Consider the following 25,563-nt stretch of genomic DNA (forward strand, 5'->3'; position numbering starts at 1 on the left):
TCATCTAACAAAATGCATATCAAATTATAAAGAAAAAATATAGATTTTTATACATCTTTAAAATTTTAGAAAACCAATGACATGTGTTGTAAATATGAAATGTTGATGAGGGTTAAAAGGTCTTGTAAATAGTAGAAACAATAAGAAATATGGAATTTGCTAATTGTAAATAGTAATGATACTACTTTTACAATTTTGTTTTCAAAACTGTCTATTTTGCCAAATAACTCTTTAATTAATTATCCTATCCCGGTTCGGTTTTTTGCTCTTTCTTCGGTATTTTGACCATGATTTTAGTCAAAGTTATTGAGTTAGTTCGTTTTAATATATAAAAACTGGATTTTATTTTATATTTTCGATTCGTAAAGTGAATAGCAAAATGCGGTGTCATTTATATTCAGTTTTTTTTTTTTTTTTTTTTTTTTAGATACATTCTGAAATCTGAAATATGAAATATGCGGTGTCATGATCTCTCTCGCAGTGCATACTTCTTTCTCCTTGGCTATGGAACTTTGGATTTTAGAAGCTTTGTGATTAGAATTGAAGCCAAGAGAATGCAATCAAACCGGTGATAAAGTTGCTCCCGACCGATGATCCATGTGTTCGTTTTAACACCATGAGGTTTTAAATTCATGGTTTAGTTCTTCTATTGCAATCTGGCTTTAGAGACTTATATAGTAGAGGCTGACCGATTATGTAAACTAAAGTTACTAAACGATGTTTAGATTAATAAAAAAAAAAAGGAACATGTTTATCCAATACAACAGTACACACAATTCCAATGCAACGATCACGATCTGGCCCAGTTATTGAGAAACAGAACGCAATGAAAATGACAAAACTTCCAAACATTTTACTTATCTTTCCCGAACAAAAAAAAAAAAAGGAAACCATGGCCGACTTGCACAGGCAAAGAGCATATATATTCAACACAAAGGAAATCAAGAATACGTGTACTATACTGACAATTTCAAGCTTGATACCGTAAATGTGTTGTAAGATGCATAAACAAAAATAAAATAAAAAGGCAAATGATCCTAAGATCACGTCACATTAACTCTCTACATACTACAATATGTGTATTCAGCTCTGTAAGGTTTAACGCGTCCATCTTACGAAGAAATACAATATGACAACAGTCGCGATCATACCGGCGTATTTAATCCAGGTGTCAACACGATTGCGCCTCTCGATTAGCCTCAACACAGAATTGGAGAGCCCTACAGTGTTGAGAACATCCAAAGCCTTACGCTGTGCCCTCTGATAATTCGAAAAAAAAAACAATGTTGGACAAAACATTATTTTCCCATTGACTTTGTGCCAATAAAAATGCAGATTATTTTATTAAGCTTGAGGAGGTTTAGAGTGAGTTTAGTACCTTCAAACGATCCCGTTGTTCAGCGTATTTGGAGAGGATAGCAACTCCACTTGAATACGACTCTTCGAGCATTCTCTTTGAGTTCTTGACAGAGCTCATTGCTTGAGCCTCGTCATCAAATATTTGCAAAATGTGAGCTCCTTCTCCGCTCCTTCTGCCTAACAAATCTGCTCTCTCTTTAGCTTCCAACATCTTCCTCTGATTCCTCCACATATATTTTTCCAGACTTTGGTTCAAATACTCAGCCTCTTCCCCAACTTGTTCACTCTTCCTGCAAAAATACATAGTTGGTGGATTTGTTGATCTATACTATAATAACGTGTGTGAAACTTGGATTCAAGAATGGATTCCTCACCTTCTCCAAAGATCACGCTGGGATTTAACAGGGATTGAGCGCCAGAGACCGTTCATATTGGAGCAGAGAGATTGAACCTCAGTGATATCTCGTTTCACAGAGGAAGCCAGATCGGTAGGATCAGAGTCGAACCTTTCCAACCTATCGATACCGTCGCGAGCCCTCAGTAGAATCCTTTTCGCACTACTATATACCTCAGACAACCCTCCCATTGTCCCAGACGCCATTATATCAGTAACCACCACAACAAAGAGACCAAAGAAACCACAGATCTTCTCCTTGCACAATCAAAATTACAAACCCAGACAAATCAGTCGACACCGAACCAGCAAATACGATCAAAAACCCTAAAAAATATTCCATAAGAAATGGTTCATCCACTCGAAAAATTAATTAAATTCAATCAACGAATGAAGAAACTAAAAAATTCAAGAGGCTCGCAATGAGGTAAATCTTAAGAAAAGCTAAAGAAACTCATCCGCGTACCAGTTCGATGGAGGCGAGAATTGCGATTTACTGTTTCGATTTAGATGAAGAAATGAATCAAGGCAGAGCGATTCGTGACTATGTAAGACCAGATCCAATGAACAAATTATGGAAATTGTTGGAATAGATCACAGCAACTGGAGAGATTTATCTCTGGTGGTTTCGACGCGCAGAACATAGAGAGGTACCGCTTTACTTAAACCGAACCAAATTGGACGGGGCCTTTGGTCGGGTCTGTGTCGATCCTGGTTTAGTTAATTATGAAGTTGGTTGGATTGGATTTGGACCCTTTGGCCATCATGGTCAAAGATTTGACTAGACAAACTGTCCATGTATAATAATAATTTGTGATTTAAATTTATTTTAGGATATATGCGTTACTCTAGGTTATATAGATTTTACTATATTGAATAAATTAATTACTCCACCAAGATTTAGCTTCAATAAGATTTCTTTAAGTGTGTCTATTTTTTGTTTATATCATAACTCTTAAAAGTGATATAAAAAAAACCTTTATAGTTATCACTTTATCAAACTCCAGTTGTAAAGAAAGATATGAATACCAATGGAGAATTTTTGCAAGGAACAAATCCAAGTTTTACCTTTTTCTGTTTTTAACATCTAATCTTCATTGTAATTGTAATTTAAGCTTCATTTTTTTTGTAGAGGTATATCTTGAAATTTACCACAAAAATATAGTTTTTTTTATTAATGCAAAGGAGTTTCATACAAATAGTTCTGTAGCCATATAGGTGGCTTTGACGTATCAAAATGTAGTTCTCCAAAGTTAAAGGTATTAAATCACAAAAGTCTAAGAAAAAATAGTTGTAGTTAAATGATTACGTTTCACAATTTCTATTTTTAAAAGAAAGTTTCTTATTATATATAAATATATGGCATTTTTTTAAATATAAATCAATGTATATGACATTGCCTTCAAACTTTGAATATGTAGAGTGCATTTTGATATTTTTGAGGTTTTATTTGTTGTAAAACATTTGGAGTGGATCTTCTATAACCGGTCCGTTACATGTACTAGAGTGTATGGTCTATGGCCGAGGCCCATTACCTAATTCCTATGTCTAGTCGGTTTTGTACTATCCCTATAAATATGTAACCTCCATTCGATTCTATGATTAATAACAAGAGATTTACACCTTCGAATTCTCTAGTTTCATAACACGTTATCAGCACGATTTGCTCTAACGTCTAACTGAGTAAACCCTAAAAACCCTAAACCGCCGCCGCCTTCTTCCCTTGTTCGTGGATACCCTCGGCGACCGGTTCCTGTTCGTGATACACCCTAGTTCGTGGTCTGTTCTTGTCCGGGGTGAGTTCTGTTAGAGAGATCCGTTCCTTTTCGAAGTAGCAGCTCAAGTTCGATCGGTTTCTTCCTCCTACCTTGTCCGAGGTTCGTGATCAAGAAGAAGTAAAACCGAGGTCTTTAGCTCCCGGTTCATATCCAGGCAACCTCCAAAACGGTGGAAGGTAAATAAGATCAAACCCTCTTAGAACCCATAATCGAACTTGATCTTTAAATCTATTGGAACCCTAAAACTTATAAGTACACAATCAAACAAACAAGTTCATAAGCTTTCAAATCCCTACACTGTAAAACTTTAAAATCAGATGTTTAGGGTTGATAGATTGATTGTGAATTGAACCATACACAACTATATCAAGATTAAAATCCTGTTGATTGTTTGATTGCTTGAAACCTTAGAACCAAAATCTAAAATCCGAATTCCTTATGATTAAAAGTTTAGGGTTGTTTGATTGTTTGTTTGTTGCATAAGAACCCTAGAACTAAACTATTAAATCCGAAATTCATAGAAGAAAATTTAATCTAATTGTTCTAAGGATTAAATCCGATTTAGGTGTTTGAGAAATTCAAACTCTAAAACTAAGAAATTAAAATCGGTTTATATGTTTGCATAAAAGAAATTTGGATAACTTCTAAAATTATTATAATCATTATCTTAAAGGTTTAAGAAATATTTCCTAAAAACTTTGTTGTTATCTAATCTTAAGAAAAAGGAAATCCAATCTAGTAAAAAGGAAAATTTCTAAAACTCAAAACTATTTAAGAAAAAGAAAATTGTTGCATGCTATTATCTATCTAGGTTTGTTGTCTTGCATGCATGATTAAACCACGAAATTTGAGTGAAAGTCTTGGGCATGGTTCGGTCTCACTACCGCATGACCCTAAGTGTTTTGGCATGGTTCGGTCTCATAATACCGCATGACCTAATATTGATTGCATGGATCGGTCTCATAATACCGCATGCTAAAGAATGATTGTCTATTTCTGTATTATACAGATGGCAAGGCTTAACAATCTAGACTATGTTGCCTTGAATGCTTCTGGAGACAATTACTTGCAATGGGCATTGGACACTAAGATCATGCTGAAATCGAAGGATTTATTTGAGTGCATTGAGGAAGGTTATGAACCATCTGATAAGCAAAAGTACAAGGCCATTATGCATATGCGCCATCACCTTGCTGAGAGTCTCAAGAATCAGTACCTCACCATAGAGGATCCACTTGACCTTTGGACAGAGCTGAAAAGCAGATATGGACACCAAAAGACGGTGCTCCTACCAAAGGCTCAATTTGATTGGAAAAACCTAAGGATCCAGGACTACAAATCCGTGGATGAGTATAACTCAGAGCATTTTAAGATTGTCTCAATCCTTAGGTTGTGTGGTACTGAGGTGACCGAGAAGGAGCTGCTAGAGAAGACATTCTCTACTTTTCACACTAACAACATACTGCTTCAGCAACAGTACCGTGAAAAGGGGTTTAAAACCTATGCAGACCTAATCTCGTGTTTGCTGCTAGCTGAGCAGAACAATGAGCTATTGATGATGAATAGTGCATTGAGACCTTCTGGTACAACCCCATTACCAGAAGCTCACAAGGTTGATTTAGCAAAGGAAAATCCTCAAGAGCCTAAAGAGCCAAAAGAGACCAAGGAGTCTAACTATGTCCATAGGGACAAGAGTGGCCGTGGCCGTGGAGGACGTGGTGGCTTTGGTCGTGGCACTTACCAAGGACATAAGTCCGGTAGTCAGGGCCGTGGTAACCGATCCGGTTTCGGCCATGGTCGGGGTAGAGGTCGTGGGGGATTCAAGCCGCAACTAAAGACCAAGTCCACTTGCCATAGATGTGGTTTAGAGAACCATTGGTTTAAGAATTGCAGAACTCCTAAGCATTTTGTTGATCTCTATCAAGAGAGCTTGAAGAAAAATCCAGAGGCCAACCTGGTTCATCTCGATGGTGAAGATGATTTTGACCATGGGAAGGACGATCTATTTGATCATGAGACCTCCAATTGTTTAAGAGAGGATATGTGAACTCAAAATGTTGTTTTGTTTTAATTTTTATGCTTTATGTTTTTGCATTTGATTGGATTATTTTGTTGAATGATTATTTGGTTTAAATTCAAAGTTATTTCATTTCCTTCAATATATTGTTTAAATCAAAAATTATTGTCATTATAGAAATGGCTGAGGACAAAAGTGAACTTGTGGTGGATAGTGGATCCAGCCACACAATCTTGAAGGATAAGAGATACTTTATTAATCTCATAATGAAAAATGCCAATGTTAGTACAATTGCAGGTATAGCAAGCCTTATAGAGGGCTACGGCCAGGCTCATATATTATTATCTAATGGCACACATCTTGAACTAAGTGATGCCTTGTATTCACCCAGCTCTAAGAGAAGCTTATTGAGCTTTAAGGACATTCGATTGAATGGTTACCATGTTGAAACAAAGGGTGAAGGAGATAAAGAATTTCTATACATTACTGAAATTGTACAAGGACATAAGAAAGTCCTAGAGATTATACCTGCACTAGCCACTGGTCTTTACCATGCTAAGATTAACATGATATAATCTAACTTGGCAAAGAATAAAATGTTTAATGAACAGTTCACTCTATGGCATGACCGGCTTGGCCATCCGGGTTCTAACATGATGCGTAAGCTTATTATGAATTCAAATGGGCACACTCTTAAAGAGAGAAAAGTTATCCCTAAGAATCTCACGTGTGCAGCATATGCACAAGGGAAACTTATTGTTAGGCCATCACCAGTCAAAGTAACTAAAGAAACTTTGCATTTTCTGGAAAGGATACAAGGGGACATATGTGGACCTATACACCCACCTTGTGGGACGTTTAGGTACTTTATGGTCCTTATTGATGCATCGACCAGATGGTCGCATATTTGTTTGCTATCCACAAGGAACCTAGCATTTTCTAGGCTGTTGGCTCAAGTTATAAGACTAAGAGCACACTTTCCAGATTTTCCACTTAAGACTATACATCTGGACAATGCTGGTGAATTTACATCTCAAGCGTTTAATGAATACTGTATGTCCATGGGGGTGAGTGTGGAACATCCTGTGGCACATGTCCATACACAGAACGGATTAGCTGAATCCTTCATTAAACGTATTCAATTGATTGCTCGGCCATTGCTAATGAGGTTGAAGCTTCCTATGTCGGCTTGGGGACACGCAGTATTACATGCAGCAGAGCTTATACGCATTAGGCCATCTAGTGAACATAAGTATTCACCATCCCAACTATTAACGAGTCATGAGCCAGACATATCCCATCTCAAAACATTCGGGTGTGCCGTTTATGTACCGATTGCTCCACCACAGAGAACTAAGATGGGACCTCAAAGGAGGATGGGAATATATGTTGGATATGAGTCTCCCACCATTATTAAGTATCTTGAGCCAACTACAGGAGATTTATTTAAGGCTAGATACACGGACTGTCAATTTACAGAATCCAAATTTCCTATGTTGGGTGGAGAGACAAGCAAGCTGGTTAAAGAACTAACATGGAATCAAACATCCTTAAATTGGCAAGATCCTCGAACTCTAGCATGTGATGCAGAGGTTCAAAAGATTATTAATTTACAGAAGCTAGCTAATCAATTGCCAGATTCCTTTACTGACCCAAAGAGAGTAACAAAATCGTACATACCAGCTTGTAATGCACCAATACGTATTGATGTTCAAAAGGAACACAATCAAGTTGCTATAGAGTCTAAGCCACGTTTAAAACGAAGTAGACCATTAGGTTCCAAAGATAAGAACCCTCAGAAATCTAAGAAAGGTGCAAATCAAACCGAGGTTAAGGAAATTATAGACATGGCTGCGTCAAATCCTAAGGTACCAAATGAGGTTTGGGACGCTGAACCTCAAGGTCCTGAAGGTATTGATAATAATGAGATCTCAATCAATTATATCATGTCTGGAATTCAATGGAACCGTAAGAATGTTGACATTGATGAAGTATTTGCATATAAGGTAGCACTTGAGATAAATGAGGATCATGAACCCACGTCTATATTAGAGTGCACTCAAAGTAAAGATTGGCTAAAATGGAAAGAGGCCATTGACGTGGAGTTAATCTCTAATCTCTTTAAAGATGAGGAATGTGTTTGGTCCTATTTTAAGGACACCATTCAATATAAAACCAGTAGGACATAAGTCGGTCTTTGTAAGGAAGAGAAATGAGAGTAATGAAATTGTGAGATATAAGGCACGACTTGTAGCACAAGGATTCTCTCAAAGACCAGGAATAGATTATGAGGAGACATACTCTCATGTGATGGATGCAACGACTTTTAGATATCTAATAAGTCTCGCTATAAGAAAAAAACTGGATTTGCGGTTAATGGATGTTGTAATTGCATACTTATATGGTCCACTGGATAATGAGATTTATATGAGATTACCAGAGGGTTTTGAGCTTAAAGATAAAAGTGGTTCTCGAGAACAATACTGCATAAGGCTGAACAAATCCCTTTATGGGCTGAAACAAAGTGGTCGAATGTGGTACAATAGACTAAGTGAGTACCTAGCCAAAGAGGGCTATAAGAATGACCCAATCAGTCCATGTATTTTTATAAAGAAGTTTGCAAACAAAGGGTTTGTAATAATAGCAGTGTATGTGGATGATTTAAACATCCTTGGAACCTCTGGTGAAATTGTCCAAACAGTAGAATATCTCAAGAAAGAATTTGAAATGAAAGACTTAGGTAAAACTAAGTTCTGTTTGGGATTGCAGCTTGAGTACATTGATAATGGAATCCTTGTGCATCAAATTGCATATACAGAAAAGGTACTCAAGAGGTTTAATATGGACCAAGCTCACCCATTGACCAGCCCAATGGTTGTGAGGAGCCTTGACTTGGATAAAGATCCATTTGGTCCAAAGAAGGCCGATGAAGAAGTTCTCGGTCCTGAAGTGCCATACCTCAGTGTTATAGGAGCGTTAATGTTCTTGGCTAGCCACACTAGACCAGATATATGTTTTGCCGTGAACCTCCTAGCAAGATTTAGTTCTTGTCCGACTAAAAGGCACTGGAATGGTGTTAAACATGTTTTGCGTTACCTACAAGGGACGACAGACTTTGGTTTGTTTTATACTAACTATAACAAGGAAGGTTTAGTTGGTTTTGCTGATGCAGATTACTTATCGGATCCGCACAACTCAAGGTCCCAGACCGGTTATGTTTTTACTCACGGTGGGACAGCGATCTCATGGCGTTCTATGAAGCAAAGTATTGTGGCCACTTCGTCTAACCATGCGGAGATCCTAGCAATTCATGAAGCCGGACATGAGTGTGTTTGGTTGAGGTCAATGACTCAACATATTAGGACAGATTGTGGTATACAGAAAAGGTACTCAAGAGGTTTAATATGGACCAAGCTCACCCATTGACCAGCCCAATGGTTGTGAGGAGCCTTGACTTGGATCAAGATCCATTTGGTCCAAAGAAGGCCGATGAAGAAGTTCTCGGTCCTGAAGTGCCATACCTCAGTGCTATAGGAGCGTTAATGTTCTTGGCTAGCCACACTAGACCAGACATATGTTTTGCCATGAACCTCCTAGCAAGATTTAGTTCTTGTCCGACTAAAAGGCACTGAAATGGTGTTAAACATGTTTTGCGTTACCTACAAGGGACGACAGACTTTGGTTTGTTTTATACTAACTATAACAAGGAAGGTTTAGTTGGTTTTGCTGATGCAGGTTACTTATCGGATCCGCACAACTCAAGGTCCCATACCGGTTATGTTTTTACTCACGGTGGTACGGCGATCTCATGGCGTTCTATGAAGCAAAGTATTGTGGCCACTTTGTCTAACCATGCGGAGATCCTAGCAATTCATGAAGCCGAACATGAGTGTGTTTGGTTGAGGTCAATGACTCAACATATTAGGACAGATTGTGGTATGATCGACGATAAGGAAGCAACGGTCATATACGAAGACAATACGGCCTGCATCGCACAGCTCAAGGAAGGATACATCAAGGGAGATCGGACGAAGCACATCCTACCCAAGTTCTTCTTCACACATGAACTACAAAAGGCCGGAGAAGTTCAAGTGGTGCAAGTTCAATCATGTGACAACTCAGCCGATCTCTTCACTAAGGCATTACCGACAACTACATTCAAGAAGTTCATGCACCAGATTGGAATGCGAAGGCTTAAGGACTTTAGGGATGCTTAGAACAGGGGGAGCAATGCGTGCTGTACTTTTTTTCCTTCACCATGGTTTTGTCCCATTGGGTTTTCCTGGTAAGGTTTTAATGAGGCAGCACCCCCAAGCGTATTGCACTGATCCCTTAGCATCAACACGGTTATGTCATCCAAGGGGGAGTGTTGTAAAACACTTGGAGTGGATCTTCCATAACCGGCCCGTTACATGTACTAGAGTGGATGACCCATGGCCGAGGCCCATTACCTAATTCCTATGTCTAGTCAGTTTTGTAGTATCCCTATATATATGTAATCTCCATTCGATTCTATAATTAATAACAAGAGATTTATAACATTATTATTAATATTTTAAAATATAATCATCTGACTAACTATTGTAAGAAGAATTGTTGTACTACTATTTTATATCAATTTTCGGATTTAATAGCGATAATGCTTCAAAAGTTATATTGTCAAAATGTTAGATCAAAAACTAGATTTTACATTTGATCAAACTCTTATATATAAATGATATTTTGTTTTGCAATTTTCCCATGCAAATTACTAAGTTCCAATATATTTGACTGTCTTTTTTCTCTCTGCAAAGCTTTGGTAATAGAACCAAAAAATGAAATAAAGTAATGTTGATGTCGTAGCATTAGCATAGAGACAAAACACAGCTGTTCATGTTTTAACTACAAACTTTTGCGATCTCATGAAGTTGGACTTACGGTAAACACATACATTAACGTGTATACATGTGCTTGTGTGAAAGTGAGGACACTCAATATCAGTGAATGTTCCACAAATTAGTTGATTTAAGATTTAAAAAAAATATCTCACCATCTGAAATAAATGATTCGGAAGAAAAACGAAACAAAAAAAACTAAGTTCACGTGATCAGATCTCAAAAAGTCGTAGAACCAATACATATCATACAAAGCAAACAAGCTTTACAACTTGTCTTTCTCTCTATCTCCTTTCTCTTTTAACTCATCAACACATCTCTCTACACAAAAGTTTTTTCAAGAAACAAAGAATAATAATTCACAAATGAAGAGATTACATCCATCAAGATCGATCTCAGTAGCTCTGTTTCTGGTTTTATTAGCTTTCTTTAGCAGCAAGTTTCACACAGAGGGACTCCGAGATTTGAGAGATTTGCAGATAAGCAAGGAGATGAAGGAGAAGTCTCTTGGAGGTAGCTTACGAAAAATCCCAAGGAGTCGATACAGCCCAATACAAAACAAGTAAGTGAAACACCTACGCAATCAAAATATTTCAATCTCTACACAAAATTGTTTTTGAGGTAATTTTTTTACATCAAGATTGTGTATATCTGTACCAGGAGAGGTCCAAGTAGGAAACATCAGATCACATCAAGAGAACCATAGATTCTTCTCAAATTGTTGTTTTTTGTTTTACTTAGATCTTTTGGTTTTTTCTTTTTTCTTTTTTGGTTGTAGAAATAGTATTGCCTGCACTTGTTTGTGAATGCTTCAATGTAGAGTTTGATACTAGTACTCTTCTAAAAATGTCTTACTTTGACACTGTTTTAATGAGTCCAGGCTCATTGTTTAGACCTCTAAGGAGTGTTTATTGGATTTTGTAGAATTGTAAAAGATCGTCATGTACATACAGAATAATTACTTGCTTTTAATTAGTTTTTTATCTGCGAAATCTTCAAGAACTTGTTGGGAATTTTTATAAGCCAACTTGTAAGAATAGATCTAGCCTGGGAAGGGCTTCAACTATATATGCAAGGTTTTTGTTCTTGCTTCGTCCCATTTTCATTCGTTCTGATAATTTCAGTTGACATAACTGCAACAAAGTAATGATATCCTACGATTAATTCCAAATAAGTGAAGTTATAACAAAAGTATCTATCAAACAAATAGCTTTCGTGGAACAATAGAGTGGCCAATTACGGGTATCCTACCTTCTCTTGTTCAAGAAGATACCAGCTTAATCAATGCAAGAATAGCGAATTTGCATACCGATCAAACAAAGAATTTATGAAAACTTTGATGGACGTTTTTTTTTTATACAAACTTTCAGAAAACTATAGATTACAGCATGGAAACAAACATGTAGCTAGCTCTTTTCATTTGCAAAATTGTTTGAGAATAACGGAGAAGTCTAAAAGATACTTGATCGATCTCTCCCTTATACATTTAAGTATCTAAAATTGTTCGCGGGTTTGTTAACTGGTAATTTGATTTCTCACTTTTGTTTTTTTCCTTATGTTCCAAGAAGAATTTGTTTGCGGATACTTTGTGTTGCGTCTGAGGATATATATTATACAATCTTTAATAGTTTCATTGCGTGGATACTCTGGACCAGAGTCTCTGGTGTTGCTGTTACTTTTTCTCAAACTCTCTTTAAAGTTGAAAAGTGAGACAAACTTACAATCTTGGCAGACAAATTATAGCAATACTGGAAATGGAAGCAGAGTTTGGTAGTCATAGCAACCATGAGGTATCTTCTAAAACAAGTAATGTGTGTGTAAGATTAGTAGAAACTGAGTAATTATGTTGGAATGTATATAAATTTAGTAGAAAGATCACAAATGACGCAAGAGAAGAGATATATAGGTAGGGTTTCAACAGAAACAAAAACATGCTACAAGGGGAGTTATGGTCAGTAATTTTAGTCACAGCCAGAAAAAAAAAGGCAGGAGCAGCAGCTTGAGGTGGCACGGTTGTGTGCCGCTTGATGGAGCCACAATACTACGAAACAGACCCACAACAAATTAATTATCAAAACATTAACCATCGAGATCAGATTCACAAACAAAGTAGTAGGGTTTGAAGAAATTTGTCCAGACTTACTACTTGCAGAGTAGGAGTAGTTAAGTGATGGGCTTCACATGGCACACCCCAATCAACATCAAGGATTTGAGTAGCGATCCAATGGTCTCCTTCATATTCAGGAGCAGGCAATCCAAAATCAGGTTGTGAAAAAACAGTTTCATCATCCTCTTACTCAGTCTTGTAAAAGAAAAGGTCGTCCTATACAGCAACATACCATATGATCACATAATCAAACTCTTCAGTTTTGGAGATTGTGAGATATCCCCCTCATTGTGACATCCTCTGTGAGCAGGACGAATGGTTTAACGTCTCTGAAGGACCATGCGAACCTGAGGACAACTCTGTTCGTGAGGCCCCTAGTAGTTCATTGAACAATGATGTCTTGTGGTGGGTTCTTTTTTTATTTTATTCCACCATATTATAGTAAGTTCGGTTTGGTGGTTCCGAACTGAACCGGTTACCAGATTTCTATGCTTCCTCTTAAAGATTGGCTTTGTTAAGCTCAAAACCGAAACCAAATCGAATTGGCCAATCTTTGTTTAGGTTTTTACGATTCCGCCAATTTGGTTTGGTTCAAATGCCCGCTCATGTTAAACTTTTGCTCTTCATTGCTTTCTCGTGCTATTCTTACAAAGAGTCCGTAGTTTAAAAGTCTTGGAGCCTCTTGTCTTATTGTTACTTTCTGGGTTAAATGAAAATATCAAATTGCATTATTTTGGCATTGGGGGTATCTATGTCGAATTTGAAGATTTTAGTTATTTTTTTACGCCTATATGCTCATTATGCTCTCTTGTTTAGTTGTTTATATCGGAATATGCAAATTAAAATATACCATATTGTTAAAAGTAACATGTCATGTCAGTATTAGGGAATTCAGAAACGCCATTAGTCCAAACTAATTTAGTTAATAAAAGAGAAAAAACTAAAAACAGAAAAAAAAAAAAAGCTTAAAAGGATTCCCAAAAAAAGAAAAAAAAAAACTCAACGGTCAAAGAGAGACTGTTACCGCTCCGCATGATTATCATCAGCATCATCACCAATGACCACCGCTTCACCGTCGCCACCAATCTCATCCATCGCCACAGCCGCCGCCGCCGCAACCCAAAGATCCAACGGCGTACATTCCATCTTATGCTTAACTCTCCAATCCAACGCTTGACATCCACGCGAACAATAATTAACCTTCCCGCAAACAGAGCACCTCCTAAACTCATGAGCACGAGTCTCGGGCCTCCCGCAACCGTCATGCGAACACATCCTCAACCCTTCCGCTAAACCAACACGACCCGGACCAAACCAATCTTTCAAAAACCGGTTAACCGGATGAATCTCATGAACCGGAACCGCGCTCAGATCGGTCAACAACATCTCCTCGTCTTCTTCCTCGTCGGATTTGAGAGAGATGTAAGAGCGTAGAGAACACGCGAACTCACGCGCGTTGGCTTGAATCAAAAACCTGCGACCTTCAGAGACGTTACGAGGGACGCCGTAACCGTCTTGGAGACAGTGACCGAGCTCACGAAGCGCATCGACGTAGCCTACGTAAGCGGAACGAGCGCAGAGAGCTACCCCGGCGCGTAGATTTTTATCGGTTTTTGAACCGCCGCTTCCGTTGAACTGAATCACCGCTAAAGCATAAAGCGCCGGCGCGTGAGATTGAATCGCCGCTTTAGCCATAAACGACGCGCCGCTCCCATGGTTTTGAAGACAGTAAAATCGGATCTGAAGAGAAAACAAAATCAAAATTTAGATTTCATAAAACGGAGATTTCGAAGGAGTGATCACGAGAACGAACCATTCCGAGAGCGTAGCAAGCGTCGGCGTTTCCGGCATTAGCGCAGAGTTTGAGGAAAGCGTGAGCAGAGTCGGACCATTTCTCCGCCGTGACGGCTAAGGTTTGAGTACCGGCTTTAGATAAAACCAGAGGATGCAGCGCTAACCGATTCAATCTCTTGCATCTGTGTAACGACAAAAAAAAAAAAAAAAAAAAAAAAAAAGAGACTGCGTCAAAAAAAAAAAAATGGAAGGAGGAGATGGAGATGGAGTCGTGGGTGGGAGAGAGAGAGAGAGAGACTAACGTGGGGAGAACGGTGAGGAAATCGGAAGGAGAAGAAGCGGAGGAAGAGAGTTTACGGAGGATAGAGATGATGAGATCGTCAGGTAAGTGGTCGAAATGGTTGACTAGTGTGTTGTTGTTCTCTAACCTTCTTGGTTTTTTGTTGAGATGCGTCGTCATGGAAGAAAGATTTTGAGTTTTTGATTTGTTGGGGTTGTGGTTAAAAGATTTGAGAGGAGAGTGGAGGAGAGGAATCACAAAAAGGAAGTAGTGTACATTTATAGGCAGGCACACAGGTTATTTTGTTTACATGTATACAAGTCGTGATTAAGAAACTGATTTCGCTTTGGCTTTGGCTTTTTTTTTTTTTTAATAAAATATAAAGGCTCTCGTGGCTCTTTCTTTCTCCTTCCCTTTTTTTATAATACAAATCAGTGAAAATTTATTATGGTCAATGGCCTCAAAAGGGGTAACAAAGTAACTATGTATTTTTACCTTAAGACTAATAACATTAATAGATCTTGCAATATATTTTGTTGAATTCGCTTTTATTTGATTTCAATTTTTGAACATAATGTATAGTTTAACGGCAGAAGTCTATATATCAAAAATCAATATATATACCTTTTTTTTTTTTTGCAATGATATATCATATATGTATATAAATAACTAAAATAAGTGGGAAATGTATTTTTTTAGCGTCAGTTACTTTAACAGGTAAACAATAAGACAAGAGAGGCTCCAAGGCTAAAAAATTTAGCTCTTTTAACCGGTAACACACGTTACGAAACTACCATATATATTTTGTATATAAAATTCGAAAACTAAAACATAACGTTGGCATTTGACCAAAAAAAAAAAAAACATAACGTTGGCAAACTAAGATTTGCAACAAATTGCCAATCAAATGACCAAATAGATTTTCACCATCGTTTAAGTTTTAAAGCAGAGATATTATAGCCAATAATCATGGTGATTAAGATAAATTTTGATACATTGACTAACAATTAATAGAATAATGACAAACGTATTACAATAAATAAATACGATAAAAAAATGTGAAAAATGATAATTTAACAATTTGTTTGCTAAAAGGATATTAGTAAAAGTATATTGAACTATAAAATTCTTTTAATAACATCTTATCCCTACAAAATGTTGTAGAAAATTGAACTTTTTCTTTTTTCTTTTTAAAAATGATAACTTTATATTTACTAAACATTTTAAATATTATTAACTATTAATATTTAAAAACAGATTCTAATTAAAGAGATTAACATAAACTACAGGTTTGAATTTTTTAAAATAACTTTTGATTTGGAAGGCAACTCGTTTTTCATTTTTCATATAAAACAATACTCTATATTTGAATATTTATTTTATATATATATTTTCTTTATTATTTCTTTTGAATGTTTATTGATATATTTTTCAGTTTTTTATTTACTTTTAGAGTAAAACTAGTTCATTTTTTTTAATAATGATAATAAATAGGTTTAGCGATCAATTTATTTGTTTCATAGTTATGGGTTGTAGACTTGTAGTTGTAGCTCTAGTGCAAGATCGCTGGTTGATAATTGTACGTTTAAAATCTTGAGTCTCTAATCGTTAACTTATCATTGAACCAGCAACTACGAGATGAACAAGATACTAATATATAATTCCTGTGAAAGTGTAATATGTAATTTTATGTTAGCATAGTATAAAAATTGAAGAAAATTACAAAAAAGAAGAAGAAGAAGTTAAAGACCACTATTGCTAGTTCGTTGAAAGATGCATTTTAAAGAATTTACAAAGAATAGATATATAAATAGAATTTAATAACAAGCTAATATAACAATTAAACAACCACGATTAAGTTCATCTTATCACACTATCAAATCGCAAAGCCACGATCAAGAAACTATCATTAACCGTTATGCAACCACGATCAAGAACCTTAAACGATGATCAGTGTGGATGCGACCATTTTCTCAAATAACGGTTTACTAGAAAAAAAAGTTAGAGTGTTACATGTGAATTGTGATTGACTTTGGTCAAAATCTTACATGGCTTTGGAAAGACATATCAATAAGCAAAGGTGAAGAAGAGGGACACATTAGTACGGAAGACACACACAAAATCATGTGGCCGTCACATATGAACACATATAGTTGGCCATCGTTTAATTGTAAGCAAAGTTACTAAACACGTTTTCCTTTGATATTTTTTTGGAGTGAACTTGCACCCTAATCATTACATATGGGTGTAGACTAAGAAAAACAATATAACCTTTCACTTGTATAAGGTTATCTCTTCAGATAAGAATATGGAAATATAATAGAAATATCTTAAAACCTGTGAATAATAGATTAGTCAAAGTTTTGTTTTTTCTTGATCAACATATCTTTAGTCAGAATTAAAAGGTGCAAATAGTCGGTTGCTTACTTAATTCGATGGATTAGGACATCAAGTTTAGAAAAGCTAAATATAGCATATTAGCTAAACCTTAATTATATAAATTGATTTTGACTCTCAAATATATCACGATTTTAATACACTTAGGAAGAAGAAAAATAACCATTACACTTTTTTGGTTGTGTTTATTTCTAAGTCCGGAACAAACATTTACTAATAATATCGATAAATGTCAAAATTTAGATATAATTTGTTTGGTGTGTATTTATTGGAACATCATCCTTATCTAGATGCACCAAGCATGCATCCCCAATAAGAACACGCATAGTCCAAGTTGTGAGACAAGAAGGGGGAAAAAGAGTTTTGCAATACAAGTTACCAATCATCTAAGTAAGATACTTTAAAAATTTTGTAGGGCCATTGATAACACAACAAACGATTACAATATATTCATGTTCTAACTTCAGTAATAGGAATAATAATAATAATTAAGAATCATAAAGAAGATATCTATTTGACAAAGAAAAAAAAAAGAAGATATTTATCTTATTGATTGATATGAAAATAGAAGGAAAGAGCAGGTTTATGGATTGCATGTGGATAAGATTTCGAAGGATGAAGATTGGAGTTGGTGGAACACTCATCCTTTTCACCACCACCAGAAACCAGACAAACCCAAAACTAAAAACTTAAATACAATAACCAAAACAAAATAAATAAATAATTAAAATGATTTTACTTTTGATAAATAAATAACGATGAATATTACTCCTCTTTATTTAATTTGGGGGGGGGGGGGGGGGTCGACGAGTTTGGTTGATAATGAGTGTCGCATTTTGTTCCCACAACTGTACCATTTGCATGCCCATCATCATCTTTAGTTCAAACTCTTTAACTTTATTTTTTAGCAGAATCAATTAAAATTATACATAGAATAAGGTTTGCTTGCAAGAATTGCAATGAACATAATTAATTTAATCAATGTGGGATCTACTTCAGTTTAGTTCGCGTATCAACATACGCTTAATTCTTTAAGAAAATGACTAAACAGTTATTTATATTCTTTCAGAATTCTTTATATCACTTTTAACTATTTACGTACCGTACTTATCCTTGTATTTATTTCTTATTTTGTCTGGTCAGCATACATTTCTTTAACATCCTCGCGCGTAAAATTTTTTGTCTGTTTTACTGAGCCAAGCTAAATAAAATTTTATTTTCGTAATGAAAAAACACTATAACTCAATCTGAACCAAGCTAATTTCAAGCTATGCCTTAATTTAGCCAACTTGAGTTCACTTTATGTAGCAGCCATGGCCATCTATTGAAGTTCAGTATAAGAATGAGATATAGGGAATTAGTGATTTTGATTCTTTGTTTATCATGACATGTAAGATAGTCACTAAGCAAGTTAGTATAGCATGATATAATGTAGGAAGACAAAACTGACGTGTTAAAAGACAAGCGGCTTAGTCCAAATATCATAAAGCGGACCAAAAGATCGAATGTCGAACTTAGCAAGAGTCTTTTCCCTCATCCTTAGAGATAGCGAATAGCCTACCAATGATGATACGTCACCGTGCACCTAGTAAAATTATCACTTGTCTCTATGTGCGAAACCCATAGTTACATTTTGTTTAGTAGGAAAATCAGCTCCTCCAAGCAAACAACATTCCGAGATGATGTCAAGCACGTACATACGTTTGACACATAGAATACTAGCTAGTCATGCTTCTAAATACTTCCAAACCTAGAATATACGACGTCCTTTAAACATGGTTTTAATTTTAATATCAATATTATCTTTGTAAATGAAGACATATATAGTATGGATGAGTCACCGCTGTTGTAGGAGAACAAGAAGTATTCATAAAATTTTTGATGAAAACCAAACTAAGAAAATGTGAATAGTTATGTTGTAGCTGTGATAATGTTTATCACATATGGCTGATAATGTTTTGTACTAGCTAACAGAAGTATTACTGCTTTCCTAGGATACAAAACTAATAAAAAAATTAGCAAAGCGATCTTTATAAGTGTAAAGCTCTTTAAAATTTTGAAAAATTTTGATGTTACAAAATATTAATTGTTCATTTCTAAATCTCGTGTGCATGGAACAAAAATTCAAAATTTTCTGATTAGAAACAACAATACGTAACTTGACGGAAAAACAAAAAAATACGTAACTTGAATTAACTAGGATAATTTGTGATTGACGTTTGCATAATTTCAATTATACACTCCTAAGGTATACACATGATTCCGCACACAGTTTTCTCCTGTCTCCGGGTCACCACCAAGCGTCAATATGAGTGTCTATCGATCTGTCGATATAAAATATCTAAGCATTACGTAGATAGACGAACATTACATATTAACTTTATTTATATAAACAATAATAATTAAAGTAGAAAGGAATGTAATAGTTTTAAATGCAACGCAGTTCAACCAAAACGTGACGATCATAACATAACAGTTCCATTTTATTTTCTTGGAGTTCAAATCATAACATAACAATAATGTCATGGCATCGCTTTGTATTTTGTACGTCTGTCACAGACCAACATGTGTTATTTTAACTCCCAAGTTTTGAAAGTATAGGTATTTTAGGTATTATATATTGTTATTTATAATCATGACGCTATTTGGAGACATTCGCCATGTACACAAGCAAACTTAAGTTCTTGAAACGACACATATATCTTTATTTATTTTTAATAGTGAAAAATCTTTCAGGAGTTTGGTAGATCAGCGCCCACAATAATGTAATTGAATTAGAGTCGAACCATACCTCAAAATGTCGGGACTTACATATTTGAATTAGTATGAGACATATATATATATGAGTTAATTACTAGATAGATTATTTGAGGGGTGTTTATAGGTTTTGCCATTTGTCCAAAAAACTTGCAAAAATGCTACTTTTTTATATCTAAGAACATAAATTTACATATAATGTTTGGGTTTATTAGGTTTCAGTACTTTTTCTTAGGGTATAGTTTTTGTTATGAAATATGTGTTTTATGAAAAAAGAACTCTGAAATATTTCATATTTAAAAATGGCAAAACTGAAAATCATTGAGACAAATGGCAAAAACAAAAGATTTGGTTCAATAAATGGCATTTTGAGTTATTATTTTGGCCGCAAGTTTGTATAATTATTATTGTGTTTGTTTCTTTTTGTTTTCATATGTTTAGAGCACCTCAGAAACGTAAATGCAACTTAAATACAAATAAACAATGATAAGAATTCTCTAAATGGCATAAACAAATCTATATTCATAGTTTTAGTGTAATCTCTTCAAGTGATTTTTTTTTTGAGTTTTTCAACTCAAAACCACAACTAACTATACTGAATCAATTGCTTCATGCTTTAAATATTTGTTGAAGTCCAATATAAACTTTGACGTGGAGTGGGTTCTTGATACGTGTAGTCTCTCTTTGCTAACTTGGAGACCAAACTACCAATTTGACGAGATTCTAAATCATTGGTTTCGAGATACAATAATGCAAATCGTATAATATTTATAAATTCATAGATAGAGAGGGAGAGAATATAAAGAGGAGGTCAAAATGGCAGAGAAGTTTCTTTTGATCACTTCCATTAAACACCGTTAAGAAATGCAAGACGAGTCACATATGAACAATGTCCAACGGCGCACGAAATAACGATCTTTTATTTAAATAGATTTTATTATATATGCCAATGATTTATTGGTATATATTACTTTTTATTGTTATTTTATAGCGAGGAGGATATATAAGACTCCTTCCAATTAATCATCAATTCTAAGCCAACCAGCTTATCAGCTTGTCTAAACCCCCTAGACATGATTTCTCGTCATATAGTTTTCTTGTAGCAATTAAATATTGGATCTTAGATATTTTTCTTTAACTTAATGAGATGCTAAACTAGATAGAGGCTTCTATGTCGTCGAGTTAAAATCATGGACCGGCTAAAAAAAAGTCTCAAAAAAAACAAACGAAAAAGTTCCATGACAAAAGAAAATAAAGAGAGAAGATGTTGGAGCAACTGAGAAATTATAGGATGACATGATGAGATTCCAAAGCTAAGTGGCCACATGCTTCATCATGAATTTGGGGAGTTTCACCAAAAGGAGTCAATAAAATTAATTGAAGGGAGAATTGCTGCATGTTCAAGATTTACCAATAAAGACCATTTTTCAAAAAGAGACCAACTTAATAATATAGAAAAAAGAAGAAGCATGTTAGGGGAAAATGCTTGGCCTCCTTTAGGCAAACCGTTCATGTGTTTCGTTGTGTGTGATTTTATTTTGTACCAAAATATATGTTAGTTTGGGCTCCCCAAACACACGCAATGTATATGTTGAGAGTCTATATATGAGTATGAGATCATACCTGATGTGAATAGCTCACTGCGGCCGTGACTCACAGTTTTGGAATCCCTAGGCATAATTTTTTTTTTCCCTCCTTTATAATGACCTGTAAATGATATTTAAAATGATATTTATGAATATAAGATAGAATTTTTTGTGTTCCTAAGAAAAAAGAGAGTTTTTTGAAAGACGAAATCCCATTCAAAAGCTCAATTTAAAGCTATAATACCACAAAATATTCTCAGTCTCTACAAAGATAATATACATTATTAAACGTGATAATTGATTGACACAATTCGAATATATGATCAACTATAACATATATTTTTAAAGAAGAAAAAACTATGATGAGTTATAAAGTTTGCAAAGAAAACAATACATACTACATAACATATAGTCTAATTATTTATGTTCTTGTTATTGTTTTGTGTACTTGTGTTGTTGTTCAAATTTGAACTTGCATAACAAATGTTTGAAAAGGAAAACGACACAAAAAAACATGTAGAACGTACTCATGGGCCTTGTAATAAAATCAGAGAGGCATGAAGGAAATTTGTTTTTTTTTACTTTACAAACATTTAATATATTATGTGTTTGTCTTCTTATCACAAAATCATGCTTTAGTTTAAATGCTATGAGCCTCAAGATTCAGAAGAACAATGAACATTCCTATAACACATAGAGTTAGGGGGAAAATAGAAAGTTATATGCGATAGCATAGTTTCCACAAGCTCAAACATCCTTTTACTTTAAATCTACTCGCTGAATTCTTTTTTTTTTTATCATCTCAAATTTTATTGATGAACTAGTTTTGGTACCAAAGTGAAATACAAATCCTAAAAGAGGGAAACTTAAACCGGCGGACGATATAAATGTACCCGGAGTCTAAGCCGACGGAAAACGAGAATTCCCCGGAATCTAAATCTTATCCAAGAAAAAAAAATACTTAAAACAAAGCCGAAAAACTCAAACCTAAAACGAAAGAGGACGAACCCGTAAACTAAAAGCATAGGCTACTAGGCTTAAACCTTACAAAATACTAGTCTTAAGGTGCAAGAAAACCTCTTCTCTGAAGCACAAGCAAAACAGATTTATGAAGGGTGCCCACGGCCAACCCGAAGATAACAAAAATCTCCTCCTATCATTATGAGAGCCAATCTCTCGAAACCAGAACCTAAATCTTCATAATCCGGCAAGCGAAGACACGAACACACTTCCGGATGCGACGTCGACAACCACTGCGTCCTTTTACGTCTAGGTAGAAGACTTCAAAACGCGATCAGATCTATCCAGATCTGCAAAGCAGAGACAAGGAGCGAAGCCTAATCTCTCGAATAAACTGAACTCTAAAGAGAACAAAGAATTGTCGAGATAGCTATCATCCACAATGAGCAACAAAACATGAGAAGAGCCAACTGCAAACTTAGAAGACTAGCAAATCTTCCATCAAAACGAAGCCCATGCTTAGAAAGGGAACGAACCATTTGGGAAACAAAGGCTGGGAGAGTAGACCAAGGGTGAGAGGAAAGGCAAAAGCTGGGCGGGTAACGCAAACACAGCCAAACAAAACTGACGGCTTCAAGACGATGAGATGAACATGAACGGTAACTACACAAGGGAAGGATCAAGCAAGGAAGAAACATTAGTCTTCGAGTCGCACCGTGGATCTACCAGATCCGGAAATTACTAACATCTTCTCTGCAACCACAAGTTAGCTAGCCCTGAGTCTACAATGATGAAGTAAAAGATTGAGGAAAAGTTTGGAAAATAATACGCGATAGCATAATTACCACAAGCTAGCTAGCCCTGAGTCTACAGTGAACTAAAGACTAAAGGGGTGTTACGGATTAAGTAAATTGCTACACTAGACTCTAAATGGTCTCAACTGGAAAATGTTCTCTAGCTGTTTATGGTGGTCTCTACTCTTTCTTTGCAGTTGGGAACTTAGACATCTAAGATTCTATGTCGCCCTCTATCGTGATCTATAATATAGACTAACCAAGGGAATCCAATGTTTGTAGCTTTGTGCTCTAAATATCTGCATTGTGTTCAATGTTCATGTGCATAGTTAAACTTTCAAAACAACCAAATCCACTATCACATTGTTTTTTTTAACCCAACTTTGGGGAGACCAAGGCAGAGCTTTGGTAGCAAAAGAGAGAGGGGCCAAGTGGCAGAGCCATTGGACTCTTGAGGTCCTCAACCATAGCTTACTAAAATAGTTTGCTCTACATTCAAAACAAGTCTAATTTTTTTTTTGTTTTTCTCAATTGTGAACCCAAAAGAAAAATAAAATGAACAAAAATGAACACTAAAACAAAAGGAATCCGATTACACAAAACACAGAACTGACATGTGCCTTCTTCTCTCGGATCAAGAAAAACCTCTAATCTTCTTCCCTCAAAACATAGAACCAGACTCGTGTCCTTTGCTTTCTGCAAACACACACCAAACAAAGGCTTAGAAGAGTAGTTCCCCAAAGTACTAAGCACATCATGTAGTAGAAGTAAGCAAATCTTATGGTACGCACAAATCTCTAACATGATCGGATTCTAGAATCATCATATACACGTCCGCAACTTGGAATGCTTCAGACTCAAGATCTTGAATTTATATCATCTTACATAAACAATGACATCTACACCAAGTATGATCAATGCACAAATCATCATCATCATTATCACTCACAAACAAAAAATCGAAGATTAGTTTACCTAAGTAGCACCGACGATGATGTTGTTGATTGGAATAAAGATGAGTTTCACAAAGAAGCCAACGAATCCCATCACTACAAACCCAATCGCAGTACGAACAGCCACTTTCGTGAATTCTAACAAACAGAAACGAAAGAAAAATCAAACCAAATCAACACACAACACATCTATCTTGCCAAATCGGAACAAGAGATCCACCTAATCGAAGGAGATATATAAATTAGATTACCTTTGCGATCTGGCTTGTGACAACGCTTAACGAGACGAATGCTATCTTTAGCGAAGTCTCTGAGAGGATCAACGACGGAATCAATGGCGTCCATGGCGATTTCGTATTTTCCTTTCGAATGATCGATCGATCTCAAAATTGAAAATCTCTTCACAATTTCTCTCTCTTAATTTTGTTTGGGTTACTTTCGTCACAACGGCCAATCACAAAGCGAGCGTTGATGACACGTAGGATCAGTTTACCACATCAGCATTGTAATGGGCTCGTAATCAATATATAGGCCCAGATCCATTGCTCGCACATCCAGATCCATTATGTAGTTTTCTTGTTAAAAAATGTATGGGCCGAGGATTATATAATTCATAATTAATGAAAGATTTCATCAGAAATCAAAGAACCAAGGATTTTGGCATATATATATATATATATATATATTTTTTTTTCTGTGATTGAGATTACCACTACCTCTCTGTTGATGACTGATACTTTTTCCTTTGATATATATATATATATATTTTCGAAATCCTCCAAAATACCATCTAGGAGTGTGATTTGGTTAGTCATATTTTCAACTTAAAAGTAAAGGAAATTTTCTAAAATCAGCTTCAATAGTTTTTTTAATAGAAAAATTCTGATATTTTAAATAGCACTGGATTTGATGTCAGATTTACAAATTATAAATGGAATAACAAAAGATTGTGAACTGTTTTAGATGATTTTACATTAGTTTAAAGTTTAATCATTTCAATTTTTCTTTTTTTAAAAAAAATTCTCAATTGAATAACATGTGATTTTAAGAATACTCAAAAATCTCTTAAAATATTATGTTGAATACCTACATATACAATTTATAAACTAATAACAATAAAATAATTTATATATTTATCAAGATTTCAATTTCTGCACTTGTAAACGGGACGTTGAGTTTGACAATTCTCTTTTTTTTGTCTACCAAAACAACCAAAAATGTTTTTTAAAAAGTAGGTATATGACGTACAAAAAGTTCGCACGCTCTTTTATTTCTAAAAATCTAGATGTTTTAAACATTCAAAACTATATCATTTCTATTTTCCATTGAACCCACTCAGAATAACTTCTTTTTGCTTGATTATTACTAATAATATAAATGGTGAGATTCAGTTCATGTCATCCAAGCAATGATCCTTACTATCAGTCCACTAATAGGAACGGGGGATTATGTTGTTGACAATATAATAAATTTATAGGTCTATATATTGTCTTGTCTAAATATTTTAATCTTT

The 25,563-nt window shown here is 35.3% G+C and overlaps 4 protein-coding genes and 1 long non-coding RNA gene across 9 annotated transcripts; 2 read left to right on the forward strand and 3 right to left on the reverse strand.

Annotated features, from left to right (window-relative positions):
• Positions 1–901: 901 nt before the first annotated feature.
• On the reverse strand, positions 902–2,524 carry LOC104725561 (membrin-12). Of its 4 annotated transcripts, none has more exons than XM_010444233.3 (4): positions 2,220–2,524; positions 1,734–2,005; positions 1,379–1,649; positions 902–1,260 (listed from the first exon to the last, which is right to left on the reverse strand). In XM_010444233.3, exons 2-4 carry the CDS (start codon positions 1,958–1,960, stop codon positions 1,099–1,101), a joined length of 660 nt encoding a protein of 219 aa, XP_010442535.1. In that variant the 5' UTR covers positions 1,961–2,005; positions 2,220–2,524; the 3' UTR covers positions 902–1,098. The 4 variants fall into 4 exon arrangements, with proteins under 4 accessions (XP_010442535.1, XP_010442533.1, XP_010442536.1 ...); XM_010444231.3 differs by having other exon boundaries at positions 1,734–2,011; positions 2,220–2,502; XM_010444234.3 differs by having other exon boundaries at positions 1,734–2,008; positions 2,220–2,449.
• A 2,016-nt stretch (positions 2,525–4,540) lies between these two features.
• Positions 4,541–5,578, forward strand: LOC147935223 (uncharacterized). Its single transcript, XM_087472909.1, has one exon. The coding sequence runs from the start codon at positions 4,541–4,543 to the stop codon at positions 5,576–5,578; it is 1,038 nt and encodes a 345-aa protein (XP_087329035.1).
• Positions 5,579–10,607: 5,029 nt separating this feature from the next.
• Positions 10,608–11,414, forward strand: LOC109127502 (uncharacterized). The gene is made up of 2 exons (XM_019232381.2): positions 10,608–10,984; positions 11,083–11,414. Exons 1-2 carry the CDS (start codon positions 10,788–10,790, stop codon positions 11,126–11,128), a joined length of 243 nt encoding a protein of 80 aa, XP_019087926.1. The 5' UTR covers positions 10,608–10,787; the 3' UTR covers positions 11,129–11,414.
• A 2,018-nt stretch (positions 11,415–13,432) lies between these two features.
• Positions 13,433–14,996, reverse strand: LOC104725562 (F-box protein At5g50450). The gene is made up of 3 exons (XM_087476479.1): positions 14,626–14,996; positions 14,343–14,505; positions 13,433–14,269 (listed from the first exon to the last, which is right to left on the reverse strand). The coding sequence occupies exons 1-3, from the start codon at positions 14,781–14,783 to the stop codon at positions 13,550–13,552; spliced, it is 1,041 nt and encodes a 346-aa protein (XP_087332605.1). The 5' UTR covers positions 14,784–14,996; the 3' UTR covers positions 13,433–13,549.
• Positions 14,997–23,520: 8,524 nt separating this feature from the next.
• Positions 23,521–24,498, reverse strand: LOC104725564 (protein transport protein Sec61 subunit gamma-1). Of its 2 annotated transcripts, XR_002034107.2 has the most exons (4): positions 24,302–24,498; positions 24,073–24,188; positions 23,889–23,996; positions 23,521–23,793 (listed from the first exon to the last, which is right to left on the reverse strand). It is a non-coding gene; the product is annotated as a protein transport protein Sec61 subunit gamma-1 (long non-coding RNA). The 2 variants fall into 2 exon arrangements; XR_015573117.1 differs by lacking the exon at positions 23,889–23,996.
• Between the last annotated feature and the right edge of the window lie 1,065 nt (positions 24,499–25,563).

The sequence above is a fragment of the Camelina sativa genome, chromosome 11 (assembly GCF_030686135.1).
Source record: "Camelina sativa cultivar CO46 ecotype springtype chromosome 11, ASM3068613v1".
NCBI classification, from domain to species: Eukaryota; Viridiplantae; Streptophyta; class Magnoliopsida; order Brassicales; family Brassicaceae; genus Camelina; species Camelina sativa.

Coding starts and splice junctions, on each gene's coding strand:
- LOC104725561 (XM_010444233.3), bottom strand. CDS start 1,960: ATGGCGTCTGGGACAATGGGAGGGTTGTCTGAGGTATATAGTAGTGCG. Junction 1,650..1,733: donor CAGCGTGATCTTTGGAGAAG/GTGAGGAATCCA, acceptor GTATTTTTGCAG/GAAGAGTGAACAAGTTGGGG. Junction 1,261..1,378: donor AACAACGGGATCGTTTGAAG/GTACTAAACTCA, acceptor TCGAATTATCAG/AGGGCACAGCGTAAGGCTTT.
- LOC147935223 (XM_087472909.1), top strand. CDS start 4,541: ATGGCAAGGCTTAACAATCTAGACTATGTTGCCTTGAATGCTTCTGGA.
- LOC109127502 (XM_019232381.2), top strand. CDS start 10,788: ATGAAGAGATTACATCCATCAAGATCGATCTCAGTAGCTCTGTTTCTG. Junction 10,985..11,082: donor TACAGCCCAATACAAAACAA/GTAAGTGAAACA, acceptor TATCTGTACCAG/GAGAGGTCCAAGTAGGAAAC.
- LOC104725562 (XM_087476479.1), bottom strand. CDS start 14,783: ATGACGACGCATCTCAACAAAAAACCAAGAAGGTTAGAGAACAACAAC. Junction 14,506..14,625: donor TTCCTCACCGTTCTCCCCAC/GTTAGTCTCTCT, acceptor GTCGTTACACAG/ATGCAAGAGATTGAATCGGT. Junction 14,270..14,342: donor CTTGCTACGCTCTCGGAATG/GTTCGTTCTCGT, acceptor TTTTCTCTTCAG/ATCCGATTTTACTGTCTTCA.